This window comes from Paroedura picta, chromosome 8, assembly GCF_049243985.1.
Source record: "Paroedura picta isolate Pp20150507F chromosome 8, Ppicta_v3.0, whole genome shotgun sequence".
NCBI lineage: Eukaryota > Metazoa > Chordata > Lepidosauria > Squamata > Gekkonidae > Paroedura > Paroedura picta.
Genome location: NC_135376.1, coordinates 70,086,838 through 70,108,654, shown reverse-complemented (window position 1 = coordinate 70,108,654; position 21,817 = coordinate 70,086,838). Strand labels below are relative to the sequence as shown.

Sequence of the window (21,817 nt, the reverse complement as noted above, 5' to 3'; positions counted from 1 at the left end):
GTTCTAGAGCAAGAGTTTCTGTGTTATGCTGTGTGCCCTGTGCCTGCCGTGTTTTCTGGTGTTTCTTCATAATGCAGCAGCAAGAGCCGATTCCAGGAGGCCCAAATTGCCAGCAGTCTTATTTCACAGGAAATACTCACGTGAGAAAGATTTGACTGAATACCGTGCCAGGAATTTGGATGGTTGACTTTGAAGTATAATTCCCTGGATAGGACAGTTGCTGGAAAGGGAGAGTGATACATTCTTAAGCATTACTGGAGGCGACAGACATTTATTTATTTTTCTTTGGCTAGATCTCGGTCATTTTTTGCAGTGGCTTGCATATGGTCAGATTCGATGTTACATGATCCAAACCATTTCATATCCCTCTACATGTCTTATTTGCCTTCCTTTAGAAGTGTACGTATTCCCTTTGTTAGCTTTTTGACAAAAAGCTATGCTTGCCAGCAAAGTAAATAGAATAGACAGTGAACAACAAACGGGTATATTTTGAATGATTATTAGTCGTTCTATTCTCTTTCCATGCCTATGAAGGCTTGGTCTGGACTGGGACCATACTACCCCAAGAAAGGGGACTTCAACTTTCCACCCAGTAGCAGTTACCTGTCCTGAGAGCTACTGCTTTCCCAGTTGCAGGAGCCTATGTGCAGCTTGCCAGAATGTGTGAGTTTCCCTCATGGGGCAAGGGGCAGCTCCTCAGGTGAGATCACCTTCAGTGTTTCATAGAAATGACATCACATTGTTGCTGACAGCCACCCTATGTCCCTGTCCCTCTGGTCTCCTGCTGGTTGCCAGCTGGGCCTGGCAACTGTAAGCATGTTAGACATTAAGGCCAAACTGGAACTCACTCCATGTTATTTCCCTCTCAAGAGTACCATGGCAAGCTATACAGATCAGGTCAGGGGCACTGGGAAAGAGGGTTTAACACTCCCTCCACTGTCTCTCTGATCAAAAATGCTTCCTCAGATGCTGTAATCCCTGGAAGGGGGTTGAGGAAACACCAGATCTTGGCCCAGTTCTTTTTCTACACTAGGACTTATAATTCTTATCCTCTACAATGGGATAAAACAATGAAAACCCATTTTTGGTGGTCAAACTGCGGCCCTCCAGATGTCCATGGACTACAATTCCCATGAGCCCCTGCCAGCATTTGCATCTGGAGGGCCACATCTGGAGGGCCGCAGTTTGACTACCCCTGTGACATATGCAGTAGGAGTACAGGCCTTTTGATTGGGAAAAATTCACTGCGCTCATGAGGGAATTAAAATGAATGGTGTTTCTCTTTAGTGTCATATTGTGTTTGGTCCCACTGTCTCCAGCAGCCTTTTAAAACTTTTTGACCATGGAGGAAAGTACTGAATTGAAAGAACAGTCTAGGCAAATTAAAATATTCACTGAAAAATAACACTATATGGAACAGGAAAGAAAATGTAAACATTTTATTTGGCAGTTATTTTTCAAATAGGTGAATGATGGAAAATTACATCTTATTGTTTGTTTCCCCACCTAAAAGAAATGCAGTTTCACTACCGATTTACACAGTGGTTGCAAAGGACAGTTAACAATTGAATTTGTCTTTCTTCAAAAATGCAAGTTGCCAACAGCACTAGACTTGACATTTAAAGATGAAGTTATTTTAGCAATCTTGAGTGTTAAAGGCATTCGCAGACTGGAAGTAAAGAGAATCACCATCATGCAGTTAATTCCTTAGGTCCGTGATACCGCAGGAGGAAGTCGTGAGACAGATTCCACATGGTGCATGTACGTCACGCACTTAGGTCAACTATAATATGCTTATAAATCACCGTATTCCCTTTAAAGCTCGAAGCAAAGAGAAAATCTTGTTTATCGATAAACACATGTGTGAAAGATCTGGGCGCCTGTATGTTTAATTCTTGAAACTTCACAAATTTGGCCTTTCCTGCCTCCCAGTAGTAAACCTGAGTAAACGAATAATCACTTCCAAGGATAGCGTATTGGTAATTCTTTATCTGAAGAGGCTGGAATACCATTGACCCTCGTGATGGCATCCTTTGTAAATCCAGAAATTTCGAACCTTCCCACTTCATCACTTTGGAATCACCAATGAATCTGGTTAGGCATACATAGATGTCCTCTTTTACCGTGAAGTGCTTTACCGCATAGACATCCTCCATATCTGGTATATTTGTTGGCTCAACAAATTTGCCTGTTCCTTTGTTCCATTGATAGATGACAGGGTGCTGAGAACTACTTGACAGGATCAAGTGAGGCTTGCCAGCAATTTCCAGGTACTCCACGTCCGTATCCCTGTACCACTCGTGCAGAGACTGATCAGAATAAAACCCATTTCCATTCCATTTGTAAACAGTAGTGATCCCAGCTTTGGAACTGTCTGCAATGACAAAGTACTGATCTTTCGCAACGGCAAACGCTTCAATGTCATTTGGCTTTCTGATTTTGAGGATCTCAATGTCCTGAATTTTTATGAATTTATTCGTGTGGATGTCTCTCTTGTAGATGTGGGAACCGCCAAACAGCTGGGCGACGATGATGTACAGGAGATTCTCAAAAATCACTGGCTTGCACACAACCACTGAAGTCCCTGTATAAAGAGAGACAAGACAGGACATTAGCATTTGGATTTTGGACAGCAACAGGATCGTCATAAGGATGATTCATTCATACCTGTAATGTTGTCAAAATTCCTAAACGTCCCCTCCACGTGGTCCCATTGAAGAAAGACGCATTTTCCAGTAAAAGGCTGGGCAATAACCACATATTCATCATCCATGTACGAGAAGGCCTCTACTGACAGAGACTGATAGGGCAACTTTCGAAAAACAACAAATTCTGGAAAAGTACACATCAAAAGATAGCATTCAGTCCTTTTCATACAAAGCTATTATCACATACACACAAGACAAGAATGGCTTTCTCAAATGCATTTTTCTGGTAAATTATTCAGTAGTTAAAAGGAGTTCAACCTTTCACTTAGAAGCATGTAGCAGCTTGGTGCAGCCTGGCGGCATAATTAGTTCCCTGCTACATCCCTTCTCACCACAATTTTTGGAACAGAATTATATTAGTTCATGTAAAGATTATAGCGCCATAAAAATTGACTGGTGGTAAAAGATGAAGTTAAAGCCATGAGAGCTTCTATAGTTAGTTCTGAAAAAAAACACACAAGTGCTGCCTCCTGCAATATCCAGGTACAAATAAAACGCTCACTTTTGGCTAAGGAAGTTCTTCATCATGCGGACTGAAAGCCATGTGGAATTCAAGGAAACGAATGCATATAATATAAAAACTCAAATCCACAACTGAGGCTGCCAGGTAGTAAATGACAACCAGTGGCAGTGTGATGACATCTCTTCTGTGTATAATCTGGAAGTGGCAATGGGTAGCTCTAGGAATCACTGAAAGCTGAAGTTTTACCACAGAGTTTCTGATGATTCATTGAGCTACCACTGTCAGTTCTCGGTTATACCCTGAAGTGATGTCATTGTGTTCACACAACCAGTGGGTTACTTAAATGTTTAATTTTTTAAAATCTTAATTTTTAAGTTAGGCCTCACCCAACTTCAACAAGCAGCTGTGGGCAGTGGGAACTTGGGGCAGGGGATACCCACCCTGACTAGTGGCTTGGCAGTCAACCAATTTGCTTCTTTGAGCTGGGTATCAAAATCATGTTTGCCATTTCCCTTGGTCTGCCTTGTACTCTGTTTTATTATATGTAGCCGGGCGTCTGGTTAGTGATAACTTGCTTGTTAGATAGGATCCCATGACCCCAATTGTGTGTTTTGTCTTTGAGGCTACAGCCAGTTCTATCCTGTGCTAAACTCTATGTGCAAAAAGCTGTGCTCCCTGCCTTGTTGCCTTGGGAACTATCTTGGTCCTTGAGGACAGAATGCCTAATTCATCAACAAGTGTCTTTCCTGCATAAACTGTTTGGCTCTGGGAGGGCCTGGGTGCTCTGGGTTGACAAGGGGGTGTTTGCCTAGGATCCCCAGTCTTAGCAAGGACCCTGTCATGAGCTAATTATGCTTCAATAATTTCTTTTCCTAAATGAAGTCTGGTTATTGAAAGCAATTAGAGATTCTCATACTGGGGGGAATAGTTTCAAAAGTTAACTGAATTGGTCTGCAGTAGAACAGTTAGATCTGAGTTGGATATCACCTTAAAGTCATTCAAGAAAGGAATATCACCTTTCAATCCTTCAAAATACAGAGATTCAGTATACGTTTTGAATGTAGTCTCATGTCAGCGTCACCTTATGTAAAGCATTCCTATTGTTCTTGCACCCAGTTAATCATTTTATATTACCTTACATTACTTTATTACCTTGAGTTATGTGCAGGAAGAGGGCCAAGGCTATCATAATTAAATTGAACTTTAAAAAAAATGATGCTGGGTAGGGTTGCCAACCTGTAGGTGGGGACTGGGTTTCTCCTAGAATTACAACTGTTCTCCAGACCACAAATGGATATTCTCACTTTTCTGCAATTTCTGCCACTCAGCTTTGCTATTCTAATTAGCTACTACTCAGTGTAAAAAGGGTGGGGGTCTATTTTCCTTTGGTTCGTGGAGGACTGCTGCAAGAGAAGCCCTGCTGGAATGAATGCTAGTGGTGTGTGGTCAGTATTTGGTACACTTTTTCTATTATACATATTTTTACACAATTCTCCCAATAGCATCTAAAGAAAAAATATAGGGTCACCTATGAAAAAATATTGCCACGCTTTGACTTGACTAAGCATTCTTTCTCCAGAGAGTTGCAAATGTGGGGTTTAGATGTGAACATAAGCCACAATAATTAATGCCATTAGAAAGAGGTGCTTACTTGTAATAATGCAGTCAAATTCATTTGGAGAGAGGTTGTTGATTTTACGCTTTTTATATTCAGGAGGACTTTCACAATAAACATCTTCTACTGTTGTGTTTGTTCGGCTCACCCATTCCACTAACCATTTCAACTTGCAGTCACAGATGAATGCATTTCCTCTAAGGTCTCTAGAAAAAAAATGAGGTTATTTGCTGGAGCAATGCAAGTGCTTTTAGAATATTAATTGTCCACTTTTTTAAAAAGTCCATGGAAAATGAATTTTCAAATGGCATGCTCAGCCTTTCCCTCATGATCCCTTTTGCCACTAGGGGAACAGCCTGGCCACAGTGAAGGACAGTGAAGTCCTGTTGATTTCAGTGGGAGAGATTCATAAATGTACTTAACCTTGCAGATTCATAAATGTACTTTACTCTGCACACTGTATTCCCCTCAAGTCTTCTTGTAGATCGTAGTAAATGCACGTTGTATTCGGAAAGCATAGATATGCTCCCGGCTGCAACTGAACATTACTTCTCCCCAGCTGTAGGTGGTGTGTGAGGACTGCCTTGTGTTCAGATCTATGGCTTGTTTTGCCTTCTGCTGAAACATCAGGTCACTATTGTGAGGGCAATGTCATATTGCACAGTCTGTCTCGTTTTGGAACTTTTAATAATCAGTGTGCCTTGGACTATGTGCACATCAAATGATTCTTGTCAAAATGTACGACAGGGATTAATGTGTCCTGATGTCATCTTCAGACTCCTATCAGCCAGTGAATCCATTCACCAGCTCTGCCTGTCTCTGTGTACACATGGAAACACCTGGGCACATTTCTAAAGAGGCCTTTCTGAATTGTGGACTATAGCCAGGCTTCCCAAAAGGGACATAGTTGCTGATTTCAGCCCACAGGCTGGCTGGCTGGCTGAAGCAAGCCTGCCTTACAAGCACTGGGAAACCTTGTGGCAAACCCAGCAATTGCAGAGCAGCTACATCCTTAGGTCTCTCCGACATGCATCTCTCTCTTGAACTGCTACTGCTCTCTTCAGCTATAAAGGCTCACTTCCATGCAACCCATTGCACATCCCATGCAGCTATTTCCTTGGCTTCTGCCTGGCTATTAGAAGACACTTGCTGGGGAAGCTGGAGAGAAAAACAGTTGAAAAGAGGAGGATCGTTGGAAATGCTTGCTATTTTGGTGCATCCCCTAAGACAGGGGTAGTCAAACTGCGGCCTTCCAGATGTCCATGGACTACGCTGGCAAACGCTGGCAGGGGCTCCTGGGAACTGTAGTCCATGGACATCTGGAGGGCCGCAGTTTGACTACTCCTGCCCTAAGAAATTATTTTTGTGGTGTACTAAGAAAATATCCAGCAAATGCTTGAAGTCAAGCTGACAAAGCAACAGGCAATTATGGTAACAACAACAACGGGGGTGTGGTATATAAATTAAATAAATAAATACACAAACCATTTAGAATAGATGCTCAAAGATTACAGCTGTCACATTATGACTATGCAGATCTCTATTGGGTGTGTGTGAGATAACAGTCATGCTAAGCCATGACCTCTGCTTTTTGAAATCATATGGTTAAAATTACAGTGCTTTCTTACACGTTTGTTAAGGAATCCAAGCCTTTGAATATGTCTTTGGGGAGTGTTTGAAGATTGTTGTTTGCAAGACTCCTGTAAAAGAAGAAGTTGTGTAATCAATTTTAGCTCATCCTTTCTTTCATGTCCAACCTATTGATGAAATGTTTTTATGGTGAACAATGAAATCATGCCCTACAGAGTCTTTTTTTTTAGGATTATTTTTCAGAATACCTCCTTTACCACAGTCTCGGTATTCATGGGCCACTGTTATGGAACTGCATTCACATTTCCTCTTGTTTTTCTGGCTTCTAGTACAATTGCAGAAAATGTGAGAATATCCATTATCTTGGCAGTATTCAAAGATGATCAGTCTTGACTGGTCACAATATACACCATATTTCTTTTGTGTATGAATAATTGCAAAAAGGGAAAATTTCATGCTATTCATAAATGCATACGTATATATTTATACAAGAACCCCCCCCCCCCAAATTACATTGATACATTCTTCCTATGGTATAAAAAAGTGTCAAAGCTGCTAGACTTTAAAAAAAATAATTGTCTTTTTCAAATGCCTTTCTGCTATAATGAAGGGTCAAACTAGGATTACAAGAATGTAAAATATTTACTTTTATATAAAGTTACACAAGCAAGAAAATAATGTGGGTCCTTTTATGAATCCAAGATCATCAGCAGCCATCACTTCACAGACTTTTTAAATCGGTATCATTATCATAGATGTATTTAATGTATAGCATTATCTACTTCATCTTCAGTAGAAAGACTATTCTATCAATATAGTGAGCATCAGAAATGGATGAAAAGGACATTATAGTTCTTGGATAAAACAGAGGTTAACTTGGCTAGCATTCTTCTTCTCTAATTTCTTTCTGTCTAAAATTTCCATGGTTAAATCCAGAAGGAATAGCACCTTGTCCAATAAAAACTACTGAAGGTCTTCCTTTGGGGCACGTTTTGGCATATTCAAAAGTGCAGAAAGCAGACTTATTGGGAGAAAAATATTTAGAATAATTAATGTGACATAGATAAACATGCTTTCTGACCATGTACAAAGGCAGTCATATTTTGATTTGGAAAGGTTATGAAGAAAGGCCAGTCCTCTCTTTTAAATTCTTTGGGGGAAAGAATAGGAGCCATTCACAATGATCCGAAATACATTCAAGAGATATCTGCACGTACATTTTCTAGGTCCTACAATCTCCCTCTCAGCAATGAAACTTGTGGAGTTTAAAAATGTATTAAGTGACTGAAATGAAACCTGCAGAAAAAACATGGGCACAGATGTGCATGATTTCCCCCTGTTTTTGTTTTAAGGAATGTTTTTGTTATGTTTGTGATTAATTATATTTGTTTTTGCTATTCTGCTCATGTTACTCAAATCCTGTCCCCCCCCCCCGTCTTCCCACTCACTGTGCAATTGGTGCTGATGTTGCTTCTGACCCCCTCCCCGGTCCTTACTCAGGGCCTTGGGGATCCTTTGTGATACTTGGGGGTCTGTGGTTGAGTCCCTAGCCTAGGTGCTAACACTGCTATTTCCTAGGATTTACTCATGTCCAGAGCCTCAAACGCATCAGAAAGAGCATGTGAGGTCCAGGGAGGGGTTTTTTTTGGGGGGGGGGAGATGCTCTGACCACTAGCCCATTTTGGTTCCCTACCTGGCTTTGCAGCAGCCCTGGCATTCGATCCAGTATCCTTTCCTGCCAACCAGAAAATGGGAAGAAGCAGAAGCTTCCATATAATTCCATTATTTCCCTGTACTTTCTTCTCTTTTCCTTTTGACCTCCAAGATCTCTAAGAAGAAAGCTCTGACTGTTAACAGGACAATCCTCAACAGAGTTATACCCTTTTAACTCCACTGAAGTCAGAGGGTGTAACTCTAAGACTACACTGTAATATTACTAGATATCAATCTCATTTGGATAACAGCAGCAATGAAAATGGTTTTCTTAAAAAATAATTAGATGTTTTAATCAGTTTATATCTGACTGCATATCCCTACTATTTTATATTGTGCCTGCTTTTCTAAATCACAACCAATATAATGCAATGTTATAATTTCTTCAGTTTGTTGACTGAAAACACATTATGCACAAAAATTAACACATATATTACTCTGGCTGCGTTCCAAAGAGCTACTCAAGGTATGTCCACAGGCAGAGGTATGTCCAAGGGCTACTCAAGGTATGTGCAAGGGCATTGGAATTTTTGTCACTTTGAATGGCAAGCTCAGCATCCGATCACAAATTCCTTTTGAAACACCCTTAGGTTTCGGGAGCAATTTGCCCAAAATTGACTTGGTTGCAAGAAGACAGTTGCTTATCTTGTTGAAGGAGTCAGGCTAATGATCTCGATATTACTCACAAACCAGTGTTTAAATTATGAGGTGCTGCATTAAACCACTGACTGTTTAATTACATAACCAGGTGATAAATGGCAAGGCAGGTAATCTGCTAAAAAGCTTTTAATTGGTTGACAGCTTCAAAACTCGTTCATGCAATTCTAAACAAAGGTATACCCTTCTAAGTCCATTGACTGACTCTGCTTAAGACCACACATCTGGTTACTTATGTAAATATGCCAGGCAGCAAAATGATGACATTTACTTACAGATGAATTAAAGATTTCAATCCTCGGAATGAGGTGTTTGAAAGTGACTTGATATTGTTGTTCTCTATGAACCTGTAATGGGTCATAAATGCAGTTTGATCAAAGCAAAATCTTCATCTCAGACACTCAATATACCCCAGGATCATAAATTTTCCCACTCACAAATATTCTAGATGAGGAAGGCCCATGAAAGCATCACCACTAATGACATCAAAAGTGTTTGCTGTGAATAACCTGCATAAAGAAATACAAAACATAATGACATTCTGATAGTACAGATCAGAAACACACATCGACTCTGGTTACATTTAAGAGAGCAAATTTTATATATATAAGAATTAACCAAGGAAAAACTGTGAGACAAAGACAGACAAAGTCCAGCTCTTCAGTTAGTAAGTTGACATAAAACTTAGAGGAGAATGTTCAGAAGTAACTTTTTATTATTGTTATTATATATGGTTTATAAACCGCCCCTCGCTGCAAGGCTCAGGGCAATAAACAACATGTTAAAATAGACATAAATCAATGCAATTAAATCAAACACAGTAAAACATTTGAATATTTTAAACTGTTCTTTTAGTGCTCAGATTTCTCCTCATTCAACCTTTTATCCAACCAATATAATTGGTTAGTTGAGCTGGTATGGTTTTTTTTTGGGGGGGGGGTATGTTCCGGGGGGAGGGGGGAGACATTGATTTTATTGCTTGCTCTGGCCTCAACCACATGCCTGGTGGAAGAGTGCCATTTCCCAGGCCCTGCAGAACTTTGATAGTTCCATCGGGGCCCAGACCTCTGCTGGTAATATATTCCACCAGGCTGGGGCCAGGGCTAAAAAAGCCCTGGCCTTGGTCCTGACCAAGCACATTTCTTTTGGGCCAGGGATTGACAGCATGCTGGCACTTGATGACCTAAGTGGTATATTTGAAGAGGCAGTCCTTCAGATATACAGGGCCCAGACTGTGTATGGCCTTATAAATGTATAGCAATTATGAGTTCCCTGGTGATTTCCAAGGAAAGCCCAATGTGGCCTACTAAGCTTCAGTAATTAATTTCTTACAAGATTGAACATATTGGTGTTACATATGCATACAGTACAATCCTACCCTTATGTTCGAATTGTGATTTTGGCTCATAAAATAAGACAATAATTTATACAAATTGGCCATATTCAACTTCATGCATGTTCTAAAGCAGGGGTAGTCAACCTGTGGTCTTCCAGATGTCCATGGACTGCAATTCCCATGAGCCCCTGCCAGAAAACGCTGGGAATTGTAGTCCATGGACATCTGGAGGACCACATGTTAACTACCCCTGTTCTAAAGCACACATGGAGCTCCAGCATGAACATATTTTCTGACTCACTTCAACAACAGGAGCAGATCTGTGCACATATCATAGACAGGAGTTGCCTTGCTTAGAATAAATAAAGACGATCATATATTTTGTATCTACATCTGAGCCAACAAGGAGTCATAGAACCAGTGCAATAATATTTAAAACATTTCTCAATACTATAAGCAAAGTTCAAAGTAATCAAGGAGATAGATGATGTAATATCAGCCAATTATTTGTTGTAGTAATATCAGCTTATTGTTTAATTTCAACTTCAGTCTTATTTATTTATTTAAAACATTTCCATGTAACTTTTCTACCCAATTCAGGATCCCCCCATATATATATGGGGAAGAGGCCTAATAACTGTTAGTGAGATAAGCAAATATGTTTTAGTTAAGTTGTTAATTAAGATTTGCTTCAGGTGAGATAAATCAAATTAGAACCACCTGAAAAGTGATGCTATGCAAGCTATAATAACAAAGATAAATTTGGCAAAAATGCAACTTGATAAAGTTTAGAATTAACAGAGCACAATAAGCATTTTCGTGTACTGTTCCATCTGCTAGAAACCCAGTTTAAAAACTGCTTTTGTTTATCCCCCCCCTTTTAGGAGTGCAATCTAATCCAAATTCTAAATCTTATTAGCTTTCTTTCTGTCTGCCTCAATGTGTACATAGATATTTCTAGATTAAAAGCTGGAGTATATTGTATAGGCACATAATTAAGTAACAGGAATTTTAATCTCATTTTTAGATTAATCTGTTGGATCAAGCATTGTCATGGTCTGATTTCCATTACTTGGAGAGCATCCAGTTTGCACAGATTGGTATCTTGCTTCTAATAATCTGCTATTGTGCCTTTTCTGTTAGAATGAATAGACAAGCAGCTTCACCCCATCTGCCAACCAAACAACCCAGCTGGGAACTGATTCTCTCCTTTCAACTAAAATCTCATCTGGAAAATTCTCTTCCTCATCCCAATAGTTCAGCAAGAACTCTATCACAAAAGGGTAAGGCAGGGTGGTTTCAGCGGCTTCCCAAGTCCCCATTGGTTTCTGTCGTTTACTGCATGGCTCCAGAAAAAAAGGAATAAATCAGCATGGCCTCCAACTTTTATCTAATGGCTCGCCAACAGCCACTGTCATCTGCAATGGAATTCTTCCTGCTCTATGGATGGAGATTGGACAATGTTTCAGATATATTTTAAAATAATTATCTGGAAGCAAGTTTGCTTCCCTTGCTCCCTTTAAAAAACATACAGCTTTAAGCATGGTAAGTTCCCCATACTCTTATGATGGAATGAATGAATATATATCTTTTAAAAACCTACAAGAAAGGGCATATTATGTAGGATGATCTGTGCATATTCCATTTTCACATTGGATCATAGAGGGATGTAAATCAAGTAGGTGGCCCTGCAAAGCCCCATTATACAATACCCCAGGTAATACCCTGCTAGGCCCAGGCTTCAATGGCTGGCAGGATGGTTTTGGTACCCTGTGGTATGCAGGTGATAGAGGACTTCTTCCCCCCATGATGAGCACCCTATTCACTAACTTTTATTCTCACTCTTTCACTTTCATAGCGTGTTCACACTCAAGAGGGGTGGAAGGATATAAATGTGGGAGATTTTTTGGGGGGTGGTCCATAACTGGGGCCCCAGAAATGTAATCCACCCACAATTTGGAGAGATTGTAGAGGAGCCAGTCCAAACCTCCAATATGGAAGCAACCCTAGAGGCGCATTCATTACTTAGGAACATACTCGAATTAGTCCTTGTGCATTATTTCAATGTATGAACATCCGTCAACACTTCAATGCATAAACCATTTGGTTGGGCAAAAAACTATAAACAGCCTTTCTTTATTATGCAAGACAGTTTGCATAACTAATCACTTAAATGGGAAAACTCTGTTTTCCACTGGTCTGGTGGGGTTAGGTGCCCATCAAGCTGTTGTGGGATTATTTTGGGGAGCACCTGTCAGAAGTCTTATCAGGTCCATCTTTCTGTCATCCTAAATCTACTTTTGGAGAATTGTGGGTGGCAGTAGAAGAATACACCACAGTGTTTCAGCCCTTGGAGGAGGGGTTGTGAAAGTTCTGGACATGCTTCCCTTGCTTGTGTAGTGAGGCTGAGGTGCCTTCCAACCTGTTGTGGGGTAACTGTAGGGAACCCCTGTCAGAATTCTTGTCATGTTTGTCTTTCTGTCATTCCAAATCAGCCAGGCCCAGCTGGATCAGCAGGTGTTTCCTGTCCTTTGCAGAGCAGAAGAATTAGCTGTGATGTTTCAGCCCTTTTTCTTTTTTCTTTTTTTTTGGGGGGGGGGTCCCTGTGAGAGTTGTGAGCATGCTTCCCCTGCTTGTCTTGTGGGGTTCAAGTGCCTGTCAAGCTATTGTGTGTTTACTTTGGGGATCCCTATCAGAAGTCTTCTTATGTTTACCTTTCTTTCATTTCAAATCTGTCTAGCTCAGCTGACTGGACAGCTATTTCCTGTGCAGAATAGAAGAATACACTGTGGTGTTTCAGCCCAGGGGGCCGAGCACGCTTCCCTTGCTTGTCTGGTGGGGTTCAAGTGCCTGTCAAGCTGTTGTGGGTTTACTTTGGGGAAGTCTTTTACTTTGGGGAAGTCTATTGGAAGTCTTTTTATGTCTGCCTTTGTCATTTCAAATCTGTCTTGCTCAGCTAGCTGGACAGGTATTTCCTGAGAGGAGTAAAAGAATACTCCATGGTGTTTCAGTCTGGGTGGGGGACGGAGCTGTGAGAGTTGTGAGCACACTTCTCTTGCTTGTCTGGTGGGGCTGGGGTGCCCACCAAGCTTTCGTGGGCTTACTTTAGGGAGCCTTGTTGGAAGTCCTGTCATATGTCTGCCTTTCTGTCATTCCAAATCTGCCAGAGGGGGGTGCAAGCAGAGGAGGATGTTAACTTTGCTTCCACTGTCTGGTTGGGGGGATCTGCCCAGGTGAAATTTCCCTGTGAGTTTGGGGTCATTGGCTTGTTCCTGAGCTGTTTCATAGACTCTTGTAACTGCAGCTGTCTTTTCCACTGGGGAGATCTTTTTTTGGGGGGGGGGGCCATAACTGGGACCCAAGAAATGTATTCTGCCCCCAACTTGGAGAGATTGTAGAAGAGTGGGTAGCAGGGTGAAGTTCACTGTGTGTTTGGTGTGTGTAACTTGCAGTGAGTCCATCCCATATGCTTTTGAACTTGTGACTGATATTTTTTCCTGAACATCTTCCTGGCTTGACGTTAGTCCTGTTGGGTTTACAGTGTCACAATGGCACTGGTTCTACTGGGCACATAGCACTGGTTCTGCTGGGCTTGCAAAAATGCTCCCTCCAGTATCTGCAAAGATTCTCAGGGATCTTGATTCTGTTCTGCTGAGCTTCTATTGCCCTTGTTCATCTTTGTTGTTTCTTTCCCCCCTACTGGAAACAATGGAGAATGAGGGTACCTTCTTTGGGGAGTCACAACTCAGACCCCATAAAGCCAATCCTCACCAAACTTGGTAGGCAGATAGTCAGCCAGAGATCCTCTGTGAGGTTTTTGTCTCTAACTTGCTGAGGGGGGATTCTACCCCGTCACAACTCTCACAATCAAATCAGTTCACTTAGCACCAAATAGTTTCTGATAATTTGTGCTTCACGAACCAGACTTACCATGAACTGAACTGTATTTTCCCAGTTTGTGTCAATTCATATTTGGATAAAATCAAGTTCAACAATTCCTAAAGGCTAAAATGACCAAACTGAAGTTATCTCACTTTTGTCACAGTATGAGGACAAGAGTCACCAGATAAGCCAAGCCAAGTTGAAGGCAGCAGGAAAAGAGGAAGACTCAACATGATGTATTGATTCAATAAAGGAAGCCACAGGACCTAAGCAAAGCTGGTTTAGAGGTCATTAATTCATAGGATCATCATAAGTTGAAAGCAACTTGAGGGCACTTAATGTAACATATGAAGCTGCTTCACACAAGGGTAATTCACCAGGACTTGTTTGTTGAAAATTGTGTTGGAAATTGGCACTCTCCAGTTAGGAGGTTCTCTCATTAAACTGTTTATTGAGCCTGCACAGATTATTTGTTTATCTGCCATAGTAGGATTGCAAACTCTGAGATGGAAAATTCATGAAGATTTGGGGTAGAGCCTGGGGGAGGAGGGTTCAAGGAGTGCTGGGCCCTTGCAGAGCATAATGCCGTAGAGTCTGCCTTACAAAACAGCCATTTTCTCCGGGGAAACTCATCTCTCTGGGATGGAGATATATTGTAATTCTGGGACATCTCTGGGCCTTTCACTGGATTTTCTCAAAGCTTCACTACCACGTGGCCAAATATTTCCTTTTGTACCCACCTGGAGGTTGGCAACTCCACTGAAAAGACATTAGCAGTACCCTCAGTCAGCCCCATGGTAGAGGCTCAATAAAATATCCAGTTTGCTATCAAACCAAAGGCCCCTGAAATGGGAATTTCTTTGGATACTCAGTAACACAACTTATAGTATGCAAGGAGTACACTAATTAAAGGCCTTTTATCTAAGGCCTTCAAGGCCTCCAGGGCCCCTTTACAACATAGCCATCATTAATTGATTGAGGTTTGAGGTTTGAGGTTTGTGGGACAATAACATGTGACCCCAAAGCCCTCTCTACAACAAAAGCTTTCCCACTAATTCAGCCCCAAGCCCAGAAAATGTCACCAATCCAATAACCCAGTCACCTGTTGTGCCCTGTCCTCTCATTTCGCATGCCGTATTCGGACTCCCACTCCCACTCTAATCTTCCTCTGTCTAAATTCACCAATAATAAATGTCCCCAAGGAAGTCTAGTCACTTCAAAGCCTATGAACAGAGAACATCAGCTGCTCTGTAGGTGGTTCGGTACCCAAATGTTCTTCCTGGTAATTGGTTCTACTCCCAGACCTTCCATTTTTTGCTGAAATCCTGAACCTTTATCTGTTACAGGATACTCAATTCTGTAGCTGGATTTGATTTTCGACCTCTTTCCACCCCAGGAATCCTATCTAAGGTAGGGTTGCCAGAACAATCAGTGGGAGACTCACCGGTTGGGCTGGTGACATAGTGATATGACAGGTGCCATGGTGATGTAATTTCCAGGACAACTGGAAGTGACATCATTGTGTCACTGGTGACACTCTAGCGTTCAGCCAAAATTCTATGGTTTTACCACAGAATTTGAACCAAATTCAAGAACACTAGTGATGTGATTATGTCACTTCTGTTAGTGCTGGAAGAGGCATTATTGTATCACCAGCAATGCTGACCAGTCCCCCATTTTTACCCCCTATTTTTCTCCCATCACCAGAATGCACTGCAAGCAGGGCTGGGGAAGCACCCCTAATCAGCATTTCCTTTTCCTTCCCCAGGCCACATTGCACCAGTCTTTTCTCATGAAAACCAGCAATGTATGATTATCTTATCTGCCTTACTTCCCTCTTAGATTATCTGCCTTACTTCCCCCTTAGATTCCCTTACACAACATCATTATGCAGCATAGATGGGATTCTGTTACTTTACTGCAATATAGTTTTGAGCTTTTGTTTCCCCTTATGTTTCATATTCTACCTCTGTATCTTGGTAAGGGAATTAAGAGTTTGTTGTTTAAGACATTCTCTCTCTGTCTCATCTTCCCAAGGGTGTTGTGCGAGAAAGAGATCAGTGTATACAACAGATTGGAATGGCTCCAAATAATTACCCAGAATACATGTATGCTTCTACATGTGTAGAGGATGCACTGTGCATGATGACCAGGACTGGTTTAAGTAACATTTTAGGACAATGGGAGCTGATATGTTGAACAGACTCCTGTGGCATGGATGGTGTATAGATAGATGGTCCTGCCTTCCACTAGGAGCTTATTCCTGAACATTCTTTGGTATTTTTCCAGCCTTAAGATTGTAAGTGTTGCTTGTTTTCTGTCAGGAAATACAAACTGCATGCTAAAAAAGAAATGCAGACCATTTCATGGCAAGTTTATGACACTCCTTAGCATTGTGTAACATTCCCTCCCTCTGTCTCTGTGTGATTCTTGAGATACGGGCTTTAAGTTACATTTGATTCTTCAATCTAATGAATGTTTTCTGGCAGTCATCCACTTGTCTCTTAGGGAAACATAACGAGCCGATAATACAGAGATTAGCAAGAAGCGCCAAGATTTTAATATATTTGAAAAGGACTGGCACCTATTCCCTCCAGCCTCGCTTTCTAGCTTCGCAAAAGATCAAAGCAGCTCAGATTCTGCAGGGAACAGAATATTAATCACTACCACGGAAGGGTTTGACATTAACTCCAGAAATACTGACCAATGAGGAAACCAAGTACTATCACTTGGCATGGCTTTAGTATTTGTTATTTTAATAATCTTTGGGACAAGAATCTGTGCTTCTGAAGTTGGACACATGAATATGGTCTCACTATAGAGTTAGTCCCATTGAACTCAGTGGAACTTACCTCTGAGTATATTGTCAATAAAGGAAACATGGCCCCTGGCTCCCTTTCATGATGTGTAGCCAGGTGGCAGAGCAAGTGGCTAACCATGGCTAAATGGCAGACTTATGATCTCTTTCTCCCATTTTGGGCATCCATCCCAACCAAAATAGGGGGGAAGCAGCTGCCTCATTTCCCCCTCTCAGCACAGATGATGTGTGTGGATTTCGTCCCTTTTGTAATATGCTCTTATTTTGAGAAAGCTTGTGTGGGATAACATGTACAGGGACAACATAAAGGTTTCCATGGAAACTATATTTACTCATTTGTCCTGGATTCAAAACCTTACTTTGTGTTCACGCTTTCTCCTCAGTTCCCATGAGGGAAGTGTTGGTCATGGCACCGACTATGAGGGCATTAATATTTGAAACAAATGGGCTTAACATTTCGATAGAAACGAATGCTTAAGATGCCAACCTAATCATGCATCAGACCACTTCATGATAATGGTGTCCCTATAGTCCGTCTTCTTGATTTTTAAGTATTGTTAAGACATTTCTTGACAAGGTTCTGGAAAGTGTGTGTGTGTGTGCGCGCATGCATGAGCCATGCATTTTTACAATACTTTCATAGGCTCTCAATGGCCATCTGAATCAAAACATGCTCATTTAAGAATATTTCTGGGTTATGCCTTATCACATAAAACTATCAACCACCTCCAATTTTTAAACAGGTCACTTGTCTTAGTAGAGAAGGAAGTCTAGGTTCAACCTAAGCAGAAATATAAAACTTCTTTCCAAGTCAACAGCATGAGTTTAGCCTACAGAGATTTCCCATTGAAATCCAGAACCTCATTCTGAAAGGAACCAAATCTATTCAGTCAACAGCCATCATTACTAGTTCTGAAAGTGTAGGAAAGGCTTTGTGCTGCCCATGTTTATTCTCAAGCCTTTATCATTCATGTGATTCAACACATTTATCGGAACATGACAGAGAGCTCTCACAACTAAGACCAGACTTTGTCATATATCTTAGCCAGTGCTATTGCTATAACAAATACACCATCAATAATAATTATAGTGAAGGAGCTAATTAATAGATGCCAAAGAGCCACAGACTGTTAAAAATAAACCAGTTAGGAATGACACCCCTTTAGTTCCTTTTTCTGGGAAGACTAGATGCATTTTGTTATATAATAGATTGGCACTAATGTATTTTCTATAAAAACAAGCATTAAAATCCTGTTCTTAAAGGGCTTTTTAGATGCACATGTTTTTCATAACAAATAATCATGATATAAATCTTTCTCACAGAAGTTGCAGAGATGGTGAGAAGACAAAACTCCTTTCTGGGATTTTGGTAAAAGCAGATCTCACAAACGATCTGAAAAGAAAAGAAAATAGCTTTTATATGGACGTGATTTCAAGGAATAGTCAGTGACCATACTGTTCAGCATTTCAAAGTACCTTTTCTTTGGCATAGCCATTACAAATTGCAACACACATACATATATATTGGATCTTACAAGTTTACCATCAGGGGGGGGGAGGGAGGGAGGGGGGGAGAGATCACATAAGAGTTAATCACTGCATTTGGAGATACGACATATAATATTTTTCTCCCTGCTGGTTTCAAATGCTAGAAGTATTCACTGCCGCAGGCATCATTGAGCCTTTGCTGAACACCACACACACATGCTTGCTTATTTTAAATTAAAGAAACGCTTACAGCCCTTACAGTGAGGTAACATCAGGAGGGACGCTGCGAGGAATAGATCTGGCATTTTCACATAAAGCATTATCTTTGGAACAGGTACACAAATTAGGACAAGTCTTTCCTGGTTTGCTCCCATCCGTCAGCAACAGGACCGATAAAAGGTAAAGGAAAGAAGAAATTCTTCTCAAGGGGTGGCAGGCATTTCCCATTCTTTTGATCCACTCTGGTTCCAGCCAGCTGAAAGAATAATATCCCAAAACATGAACAGGTCTTGTCCCCCTCTTTTCTGTATTCAGCCGTTGGATGTCCTTCTACCAAGCCAAGCAATAATACTCCAGCTTTTCCTTCTTGTTTCCAGATCTTTTCCCCTCCTCCCTGTCTCTTTCCCTCTGAACGTGTTTTTGTAGCTAGAACCTGCAGCTGATCTGTAGATTTCTGTTCACTCATCAGACATCAGACTGCCCAGAGAAGGGACCTGCGAGGTGCTGGAAGATTGGGGGGGGGGGAGAGAAGGGGGGGAAAGAGTCCAACCGGCTGTAGGGGGGGGGGAAGGATTTGCATCAATGCTAAAAAGGAAAAAAAACCCACAACACAGCCTCTGAGATCGCAAAGTGATGCAACTGAGAAAACACACGGCTTTCTCTTTTTTTCTTAGGGAGGCCCTCTTCTTGTTACCAAAAATAGTACAACCTTATGCGTTAGCTGGTGGGTGGGTGGGTGCGTGGGTGGGTGCGTGGGTGTGAAGTGGAGTGTGCCTGTGTCGGGGGAGAGACCGGTCATCTTTTACTGGATTCCCCCACCCCCATCAAAGCATCAGGGAATGACAAGTGACAGCAGGAGACAGACACTCTTCACTGGGGAAGGAAATCTAGGGAAATCATCCAGAGTATCGCTGCAAAAATATAAAAGGGGAGGGGGAGGGAGGGGAGGGGGGAGGGAGGGGCGGAGGAGGTTCAGCTCATGTATGGCCTTTGCTTGCATTGGCCAGACTTGTGTCACAGCAAAACAAACAGGCACACATGGAGTATATTACTGAGAACGCCCACAACGGTCCTTTGTAAAGAAAATACTATATTTTCCTCTAATGCAGGGAAATGCAGCGGAGGGCTTTTATCACCCTTGTGTCTTTATGCCGTTAACGTACAACAGTCAGGCTTTGGAATCAACTACATCAACATAGAATTCATTATGGAAACCTGATTCATTAGCCTGGGTGTTTGGCCTTCTTTGAAGGAGGGGGAAAGGTGCAGGACTTGGTGCATGAAAGGTGCAAGGAAGCCAGGATATCACACTGCAACTTAAATAGCCAGCCTAGATTAAAGGACCGCCAAATATTTTCAGAGTGCATCTGCCTAGCTACAGAATCATGTTGGGGACAGATAATGCTGTGTATTCAAATATGATGGAATCCAAGCATCACTTTTATTCGAAATGAGGCCCAGTCATTGAACCCACAAATGACAAAAAGGCCATGGAAGCTCAATGGGCCTTAGCAGGATGAGGCCCAGCCTTATCATGACTGTTATAATCAGGAGATCTTTGAAGCACCAGCCAAATAACACTCAGTGTGTCGGTGAGATACATATGAATCATTGCATGTCTCCTTCCTACACTGAAAACTGAAAATATAGATCTAAGGGCCAAGTTATGATTCTGGGGATCTTTCACCAAGTTTTCCAAATATGCAGTTTCTCTGCAAAAGGCAATGACCAGACCCACTGAAATGAATGGGAGTTGCAGTGTTGAAGAAGAGGGCAGTAAATTTTTGCCTGCGTTACTTCTGTAATCACCCCCTCCCCCAATTAAGCCCTAGCGTGTGTGAGAGAGTGGGTATTTGGAAACAGGCACAATACTAGCATCAGACCTTTCTTTCTGCTGGGGTCTCTTTCTGCTGGGGGGTGGGGCACCATTATTGAGGAAGTGGGGCCGGGAGTTAGCCACTTCTTCTCCAGCCCTGCCCCATAACCTCCCCAAGTGCTTCTTGCAGCTAAATTATACATCTAGAGATATGACCATGGATCTCAGCATCTCATGGGCAGTAAGAAATGCCAGTGAATTAAAATAAAACATCTGAGAACATCTGGTTCTAGCATAGTACCCTCCCTCAAAGGGTTCTTTTAAAAAATCTCATTCCTCTGACAGAAGCATCTTTTTGCAGATTAAGAAACCGAGAACTAAAAAGCTACCAGAAAATCCATGATGGGTTCCCTGGCAGGTTTTCCTTTTGGTTCAGAGCTGCTGTTCCAGGACCCCCAAAGGATCAGGGACATGACATTAAAGGTACTTGACTCTTCCTCCAGAATTACTCTCCAGAGCTATATCCATTACTAGCCCATCTGTTTGGCTTCTCTAGGCACCTCCTCAGCTTGTCACATCCCCATCTTACCTCGCCGCTGGGATCACAGATCTCCTAGCAACTTGTCTAGTGTGTTTCCCACACATTTCTTTAGTTTCTCAATTGCCATGGCTGCTGATAACAGCTCAGCAGCAATGAGGCTTGTACATGGCCAGTTCCCTTGCATTTTTCCTGCAGTGGCCATTCCTGACCAGTGATCCCCCCTCCCCCCACACACTTTTATTATAAAAATGTGCAATTGGCATACTAGTCATAGCATTATAACCATCTATCAGATTCTCCGTATACTCAGCTTTCGTTTTGAAAAGCAAATCACTAAAATTTGTAGTGGTTATCTGAGAGGAGAAAGCATCTCTTTGCCATGAAAGAGGCTAGAAACGTACTCTGCGTTTTCAATGAAAGCTGGGGATTCAGTGAACCAGAGAGATCAGTACAACCTGTATCAGTATGTCATTTCCCAATATTTTTAAAAGCCCTTAGATGGGTGGAAGGAGGGGTCATCTGTGAGGGAATGAGGTAGGAAAATGGCACCAGTGTGGACAGACCTGGGAAGATCCAGACTTCCCCATGGTCTTTCCCGCAACATCACAGCAATGCGAGATCTGGAAAATTAGAGGAAAGACTGAAAAAACCTTGGAGATACATGAATGGACCATAATACTGTGGGGATGAGGGAACAAAATACTTCCCTATAACAACCAAATGAGGGGAGGCAAACTGTGTTTTAAGAGTCCTACTTTGGCTCTGAGATGTAGCTAATCTGCTGGCCTAGAGAAAAATTATAAACAAAGTTCAACCTTATACACAGCTATCACTGTAAAATCAGAGTCCAGTAGCACCTTTAAAACCAACAAAGATTTATTCAGGGTGTGAGCTTTCGAGTGCAAGCACACTTCGTCAGACTTGCACTCGAAAGCTCATGCCCTGAATAAATCTTTGTTGGTCTTAAAGGT

The 21,817-nt window shown here is 41.6% G+C and overlaps 1 protein-coding gene across 2 annotated transcripts; it reads right to left on the bottom strand.

Annotated features, from left to right (window-relative positions):
• Positions 1–1,424: 1,424 nt before the first annotated feature.
• LGI1 (leucine rich glioma inactivated 1) lies at positions 1,425–19,369 on the bottom strand. 2 transcript variants are annotated; one of them, XM_077350282.1, is made up of 8 exons: positions 18,530–19,369; positions 18,104–18,175; positions 9,184–9,255; positions 9,022–9,093; positions 6,415–6,486; positions 4,823–4,992; positions 2,668–2,832; positions 1,425–2,584 (listed from the first exon to the last, which is right to left on the bottom strand). In XM_077350282.1, exons 1-8 carry the CDS (start codon positions 18,715–18,717, stop codon positions 1,767–1,769), a joined length of 1,629 nt encoding a protein of 542 aa, XP_077206397.1. In that variant the 5' UTR covers positions 18,718–19,369; the 3' UTR covers positions 1,425–1,766. The 2 variants fall into 2 exon arrangements, with proteins under 2 accessions (XP_077206397.1, XP_077206398.1); XM_077350283.1 differs by having other exon boundaries at positions 18,521–18,662.
• Positions 19,370–21,817: the final 2,448 nt, after the last annotated feature.

Bases quoted from the DNA above. Each gene is read 5' to 3' on its own strand.
- LGI1 (XM_077350282.1), bottom strand. From the start codon at position 18,717: ATGGGAAATGCCTGCCACCCCTTGAGAAGAATTTCTTCTTTCCTTTAC. The intron at 4,993-6,414 runs GTAAGAAAGCAC...TTTTTTTTCTAG, and splicing joins TTGGATTCCTTAACAAACGT to AGACCTTAGAGGAAATGCAT. The intron at 2,585-2,667 runs GTATGAATGAAT...CTCTTTATACAG, and splicing joins GAATTTTGACAACATTACAG to GGACTTCAGTGGTTGTGTGC.